Raw genomic sequence first — 8180 nt, 5'->3', positions numbered from 1 at the left:
CACCTAGGACCTCTCTAGACAGACCTATGTTAGAACCCTCTTTCTTTCCCATAATTGTGTGCTATTAAATTGCTCTGCTCGCCAGTGTCAACACATTTCCATATCACATTAAATGAGACTTTTATTTTGAACAGAAGCTTTTAGTTTGAGGAGGTCCTTCCGAATGAAGACACCCTGCTACAGTTTCATGCTTGGTAAGTAGGCTGCACTGTTACTTTCCTCTTGTCTAACGCTATCCTTTGTTTCTATATAAATATCCTCAGTATGTGATTTATTATGGAAAAATAATAATATATTATGATATATATGCGCAACTCAATGCTCTTCTCTTTGCTCTTCTCCTGTCATTTAGAGCGTGTTGTCTAGGGTGAAGCCATTATGATTGATATTACAAATAGGAAGGTTTTAGACTAATTTATGGCATTTGTTTCAAGTTTGATGGATAACTATACTTGGACCTTGCTTGCCATGGTAAAGTTAGTTGGCAAAGTTAACATACAAAGGACATACCAAAAGTCAACAAAATTGTCTTCAAACTCTCGGATAACGGACGTTGCAACTTCCTGGTCCCAGCCAACGCTTTGTTTATCTCTGCTTGCAGCTTGGGTGGGCCGCATTAAAGGAAGACTGGAAGATTTTTTAACCTGGGTCCGTGGTAACATTAGTTTGCCAGCTAAAATGCAGATTGGTTATTTTGGCTGTTGGACCAAACCAAAAGGTTTGTGATATACAAATTAAATTTCATATCTGGCTTGTGCTATAATCAGTTATGCGAAATATGTGCCAAATGAACCATCTTTGCCAGCAATGTTTGCACTGCTGCTGGATTGCTGGTTCAGTGTTTATATAGATACATATAAAGTTTCCTCTAACCTGTCCTCCTGAGTATCACAGTTTGCGATATGATGGGACAAACCATTTACATCCATAGATACATTCTCAGCTCCGTTTTATCTTAGTTTAACCTTAGTTTGCTTGTCAACGTTAACTTGTGACCTTCCATTTAGGTCCTTTAAGTTTATTATGTAAGACAGCCATTTCACCTCTTTGTGACTGCTGAAAACTGTTGGTGGAGATAAGGCAAAGTCGTAATTATAAAACTTGCTTAGTCACATCACAAAAGCCCACAAATTGGTTTAACTCTGTCTCTGTTTAATACTCTGTACAGTAGGTTTGTATACGTGCAGTAGTTTCAGTGGAGTGTTATGGTATGGTGTGATCTGTGACTAATATACGCCCATACTGAAACCTCTAACCCAGAGTGGAGATGATACACTGTTTACACACATTATGCATTTACTTCCCTTTAACACATGTATATATCCTTTTCCACATCCTTGAATATCAAGACTTTGGATTTTGGATCAAGGATTTTGATTCTCATTTCTGATTTTGTCTGTAAGATGACTCATGTTGTCAGAAGCCTGGGGATGAACAAAAAACTAAATCCAAGTGCTGAAACATTTATTTACCAAGGGTGGTGAGCCAGGAGCAGGTACTGTCTTTGGTACTTTGTCCTTTTACTATTTATTTTATTATCCATATTTATGAATATGTAACTTATTATTTTAATAATCAGTTAAAAAGCAACACCCAAGGAAAATGAATGCAGATGTAATGTAATGTAATGTTCCATATCCTATAGTTTGAATTTCACATTTAAAATAAATCTTTAAATAAATGTTAGTCAATAGCAAGGGTCACGGTTGGAATTCAGTTTAAGGGTTTGGGTTGGCATTATATTTAGCAGCACTTGGCAATGACAACCAAAGGTTTGATCACCACTGAATTGTATCTGCTTTTTTGTATACTAAGCAGCATGTCAGATAGTTATATCCAAAACTAATCATATTTAATTAAATGCATTTATTTTAGTCTGTGTACATTTAATCTTTTCCCCTCTTTCATCCAGGGCAATGACATCTACTGATATCCCCAAAAAATGGGTCATCATTTTTCTTCTATCTTTGTTTTTGCTTGTATTCTACATAAGCAAGATTGAATGGACAAAGACTTCAGATTTACCTCAGAAATCACCAGCTGTCCACTCTGCAAGGGAAAACAGTACTAATGAAAAAGATACCATTCTCCTCATCTGGTTTTGGCCTTTCAACAGAAAATTTGACCTGAACGCTTGTGAATCAGAATTTCATATCAAAGACTGCCAACTCACCGATGACAGACGTCTGTACTCCAGCGCTGACGGAGTGCTCATCCACCACAGAGATATTGCCAGGGATCTGTCAAATTTACCCAAACTGCCACGCCCATACTTCCAAAAATGGATATGGATGCTCTTTGAGTCTCCTCAGAATTCGCAAAGAGTTCCAGGGCTGGACAACCTGTTCAACGTCACGATGAACTACCGGCAGGATGCTGACATTGTCGTGCGTGAGCAGCTGGAGCTAAAACCCCAAGAAACTGAGGAGGAGCCACTGAAAAATAAATCTAAAAAGGTTTGCTGGATTGTAAGCAACTGGAATGAGAATCATGCACGAGTGAAATATTTTAATGAACTTAAAAAGCACATCGCTGTTGAGGCATTTGGCAATCATTTTCAACGTACGCTTAGTAAAGAGGAGTATACACAGACCATGGAAAGCTGTAAGTTCTACCTTTCATTTGAGAATACACATGAACGTTCAGACCACACAGCAATTGACTACATAACTGAGAAACTATACAATCCACTCCGTTTGGGAGCAGTACCTGTGGTTTTAGGGCCACCTAGACATTCATATGAGAAGTTCATACCCAAAGATAGCTTCATTCACGTGGATGACTTCAATAACCCAAAAGAGCTGGCGGACTATTTAAACATGCTGGATCAGGATGAAGATAAGTATCACCAGTTCTTCAGTTGGCAAAAGCACTTCAGAGTGACCAAAGTCAACTTTCCACTGGAGCACGCATGCCGGGCATGTCAGTATATCCAAAACAAGAAAAGCTTTCAAGTTTTCACTAATCTCAACAAATGGTACTGGGGATAAGGACTATTTATTATGATATTATAACTGCTGAAGAAATACTTTTACAGTTGCAATAAGTCATCCTAACACACACCCAAATCCACACAACACCTAGATTATTGTGCTATAAATATTTATGATCAGAAAAATGTCTGTACATTTTGGAAATTATTATTTTTTTAAACGACAAACTTGTCACCATTAAAGATGTACAAATGTATTAGTAGCTGTACAAATTTCAGGTCAGACGAGCGACTTTTTTTGAGAGTTGTAAAGAATTTTTTTATGAGAGTTGTAGATCACACGGACGAGAGCGAGCGGGCACGGTGACTGAGTGACTGCCAATGGGAGTGAAGGCAGCATGATGCACATTGCTGAAACTTTAACCTCAACTGGAATCAAAGATGGCGGGCCAAACTCCGTAGACGATAGTGTTTATATAAATGTGATTTGTTTGGCTTTTTTCCCCTTAGATTTTTTTTAAAGATACTGTACAATCTAAAAACTCTGTTATTGTAACAAAATAAATACATCTGAGGTGATTTGCAAGGCATCTGCCAGCTAACTATCTCATCTTGGCACATTCATTCACAATCCGTTTTTTCAGGAATGAACTCAATTGACACCTCTGTTTTAAAATATTAGTGGTAAACCTGTGCATTTTTTAAAATACACTGGGATACTTTCATCAGTGTTTTGTCTATTTGTTGTTTAAACTTTGTTGTTAACTGTTTGAAACTGATTTCCTGTTTCGTATCTGCAACATTGTGTAAAACTACACAGCTGGGCGAGTGCCATCAAGTTTAGTTCTGTTTTCTAACGGCACCTCTAAAAATAGACCCAACCAAATTCCTTTAGCGGTTTAACTATTTCACTGCTGAAACTGCACAGTTGGCCTCAGTATGTTGCATGTTGAGAAAGAAAATGCAGGAAGTTAGAATGCTCTATCTATGCGCTCTCATGTTATCATTCACTGCTCACAGATTTGTAAATGTTATCTCTGATGATATTTATCTTGGAATAAACAGTGTAAACAGAGTGTGTGTGACTGTAACCTGAAACTAACCCTAAAATGTGTAAACTATTCGTGTGATAGCAGAATTCTGACGTCTAAAAACCATCCTATTTAGACAGTGTGAAGCCAACTCCAACTTCTTTGAAATACACTGTTATTGTCAGCTGACAGCATCACATGATTGGTCTTAACTACACTAAGAGCGGCTTGGTTTAAATACATACACCAACACAGTCAGCAAGAGATGATGCTCTATCTCTTTTCAGATGACCTGGCCCTATGATGTTAAGTTTATTTATTAGGGTATTTGGATAAGGTAGCTATATGGGTATCCTATAATGGGTATTATAGGTTTAGCATACTGTATTGTATATTTATCTTGTATATTGAGTAGGGTTATTACTAACTATTTACTAATCGAGAGTGAGGTCATGCCGGGAAATATCAAACTGAGGCTTTAACGTCCGAGCGATAGCGAGGTTGATACGCCAAAGCCGAAGTTTAATATTTCCCGGCATGACCGAACGGTCGAGCTTAGTAAGTTGTTTATTATATATTTAACTGAATGGAAATAGTGCAATCAACAATTTTGTCAGTTCTTGACTATGGTGGTGACATTGTTTACATGTATGCTGCACCCTCTACCTTAAAACTCCTGGACTCTGTATACCATAGTGCTATTCGCTTTGTCACAGGAGACGCTTTAAGGACCCACTATTGTAATTTATACAAGAATGTTGGTTGGTCCCCTCTAGCAGACAGGAGGGAAAAACACTGTCTTTTATTTGTTTATTAAGCCTTAGTGGGGAAACTGCCTAATTATCTTATGTCACTTTTAAAATTAAAATCCATCAGTCATAACACACGGTCACAGAGCCTCATCTCACTTGAAATCCCCCTTACTAAAACTAATATAGGTAAAATAGCTTTTAAGTTCTTTGCTTCCCATAAATGGAACACTGTTCAAGAGGACTTGAAACTAACCAAGTATTTGTCTGTCAACCAATTTAAGAGAGTTTTAGATGCTAAGGATGTGCCTCAGTGCTGTTGTTCTCTGATGATTCTGATGATTCTCTGATGATTCTGATGAATGATTCTCTGATTTTTTTATTTTCATCTGTATTATGTACCCTCAATCAGGGCATTGCTGCAAAAGAGCCCTGTGCTCAGTCAATTCTCCCTGAAAAAATAATGATGATGATGATATGGCATTTTTCGCTCCTTTCATTTTGTAAATGAAAAGAAATGGTCATTTTAAATAGAAAACATGTCGTTTTGTAATCTTCTAGAGTTATATTCCTCTGAAATTTTACTCCCAGGAAATGTTTAAATGAAACATACATCTAATGTATAATTATTACAGAGCCATTAGGAGTTTTTACGAACAAACATAGTGCCTCTCATGGCATCTAAGTATAATTAAGTGCTGTCAAAATGAATGCGTTAATTTGCCATATTAAAAAAAAGACTGATTTTATTATTATTTCTGTTATTGCATATGTAATAGTGGAAACAAGCTTAGTTGAATTCACAAGCTTGCAAGTTTACCCTCCACCCTCCAATCTCCCTACACAAAAGTATCTCTTCCTCTCTGCGTCTTTGTCTCTATGCCTGTTTCAAAATAAAAGTCCATTCACACTTTACGAGCTACACTTAAGCTGGCAGTCAATTGTAATGGCCTTGATAGTTTTATTTGAAATCTGTAGTTCATAGGAGAGAATCTGTGTTCAAAGTAAAAAATTCGCTAGTATTTAAATTAAAATAGATTTCCTTGGTGTTGGTTGTACATTCATTCTGTGGTCTTACATGTAAATATCCATTATAACAAGTTTCATTTGATATGGATATTGATATGGACATGTTCTATGCATAAGTGACTCAAAAACTGAGTTATAGGGAGAATTCCGTATAAAAAGGTGACAGGCAACCAACAGCTTTTCTGTGTTTAAATGTAATCATAAAGCTTTCCCCTGGTGTGTTTTCTAAGTCACAGGAAATGTGAGGTGTGTTTAGCCATCTGTGTGACGCAGGATGACACAGCAGAGGCGCCAGTCATCCACCACAGCTTTAAAGAGAACTGCTAGTGCTCTGGACCATAGGAAGTCTGATGAACACACAGGGTAAAACAGGGGCAGGATTTGTTGCTATAGGACAATTGGCGGATGAGAGAGATGGGCGTCAGTCAGTCCCTGAAGAGGTTGTATATTGCATAGATTACTTGAATAGAAGAATTTAGTGGATACAATAACATAGGAATAGGCTGAATGCAGCAGCCAATGAAACAAAAAGCTCTGAGGAGTAAACGGCTTGTTATACTTGACATGTAAATTCTATGTAAAATATGTAAAACTACTTACCTCCATATCCAATCAAGCTCCTGATATCAGACACAGCAGGTTTGGTGCTGCAGGTTTGTGAATAGGGCCCATTGCTACTTGACAGATGTACCACTAGGGCAACTACTAACATACTTTAATGTTCTTTTCTTCAATTCCAGTGAGTTACAAACCTGCTGTATCTGATTTCAGGAGCTTGATTAGATATGGGAAATATTGCCATGGTAACAACTCTTCTGCAATATTATTAACTGTGGACAGAATTCAACCCACCATGCCTGTCCGCCAGTAACTCTCAACAAGAGGAATACAAGGATGTACATGTTGAGTCCTGTATTTGTGTCTCTACACAAGAGCCAATATTATCATAAGATGATACTGCAAGAGTAGACCATCAATGACAACTGCCAAAACGGCCTGTTGAAAACCAACGTGGAGAAGGCTTATTTGAACAAATAAAGAGGGCCTATAAGCAGAACACTTCTACAGTGTCAGATGACTGAAGACGTTCGGCATGAATATAATGGTCCTCAGGTCATTCTGAGCTTTTACAGTGTCAGATGACTGAAGACGTTCGGCATGAATATAATGGTCCTCAGGTCATTCTAAACTTTCACCATTTGGCTCTTAAACAGCTGTGCAGTTGTGCGTAATTGTAGTCCACCTACCTGTACATTCCCATAAAGATGATCTGGTTAGCCTACATTTTCCCTTGGTGTTCTGCTCTGCTGTGTATTCCTCTACTATGTCAGGTGACATATTGACCTAAAATGGAACAGGCTACACTAAGTAAAGTTATGTGCCAATGTGTGGATATACAGGAAAACTAGACGACCAGTCGAACAAGACACTATTCAAAACTAATCTTGCTATCCTGACAACTAAGCTAAACTTTAGCTAATTATCTCAAAAGACAGCTGCCATAGCCAATTTATCAGACATTAACTTTAGGTAGTTCTATAACAGGTACTGGCAATAATTGAAGCCTGTCAGCGAAACTAAAGCTAAAGTTGACCTGCTTTGGGAACTGTTGAGAATTATGGTTATAGTCCAGTGGTGTGGTGAACATGAAGCAGTTTTGCAACAACAAGTGTCATAAGGCCTGTGTGCCACAATGGGTGTTATATTAGTTCAAACCGTGTGCACAGATCAAGGTCAGGCCAGCCAGACAGGCCTACGCGCAGAGAAGCCTGTGTGCCAGGCAGAGAGGCCTGTGTGTAGGGATGAAGGTCAGACCAAACAGAGAGGCCTATTTTTTCAAAACAAGATTACACAGTTTCCACAGGTGCAGGCTTTTCTATGCAAGACTCACATTTGAAAAGCTTGCATATCTCCAAATGTTTGCTTCACTGATTAACAGCAAGAACAACAGTTTGACTTCAATTAAAGCCATTTCCAAAGTTTTTTCCCCTAAATCTAGCACATTACTATGTCTTATAGGTAAGTAGTTGTGAATTATTTTAGTAATATTCAAGTAAACATAACGGTAAACATTCTGCCAAAGATAATTGTTGTATGCTTCTTAATACAAATAAATAGTACGTTTTTACTAAACAAGAGTGATCTTGACTGAAGTGTATTTCCTGATGTAGACACACACACAAAAAAAACGAGCTCTCTCAAGCGCCTGTGAAGCTGAATAATGCAGTCTGAAACAAAGAAAATAGAGTTTAAGAGGGAAGGCGTGTGTTTGAGAGGAAGTGCACTATGCTTCTGCAGATGCACTACAGTGAACTTGCCGCACTGTCGCACCACAGCACTTGAGCTCACTTGAAGATGGCTTGGGAAAAGCTCAGGATAATGGGTGAAATGGTTGGGGAAAAAATAAACAGCCATGTGACAATGTAGCAGTAAAAGCCA

General features: G+C 38.0%; 1 protein-coding gene across 6 annotated transcripts in view; it reads left to right on the top strand.

Annotated features, from left to right (window-relative positions):
- Nucleotides 1–4007, top strand: part of LOC105905740 (4-galactosyl-N-acetylglucosaminide 3-alpha-L-fucosyltransferase 9-like) — a 4106-nt gene extending 99 nt beyond the window's left edge. Inside the window, exons 1-4 of one of the 6 annotated variants that reach the window (XM_031575970.2) lie at nt 1–194; nt 602–718; nt 1404–1495; nt 1913–4007. The exon at nt 1–194 is cut by the window's left edge and continues 98 nt beyond it. In XM_031575970.2, the coding sequence (XP_031431830.1) occupies nt 1917–2990 (1074 nt within the window). In that variant the 5' untranslated portion in view covers nt 1–194; nt 602–718; nt 1404–1495; nt 1913–1916 and the 3' untranslated portion in view covers nt 2991–4007. The other 5 variants (XM_031575976.2, XM_042708762.1, XM_012833781.3 and 2 more) reach the window with 5 other exon arrangements.
- The last annotated feature ends 4173 nt before the right edge of the window (nt 4008–8180 follow it).

The sequence above is a fragment of the Clupea harengus genome, chromosome 1 (genome assembly GCF_900700415.2).
Source record: "Clupea harengus chromosome 1, Ch_v2.0.2, whole genome shotgun sequence".
NCBI classification, from domain to species: Eukaryota; Metazoa; Chordata; class Actinopteri; order Clupeiformes; family Clupeidae; genus Clupea; species Clupea harengus.
The sequence above is the reverse complement of the archived record's forward strand: the minus strand, read 5'-3'. Positions and strand labels throughout refer to the sequence as shown.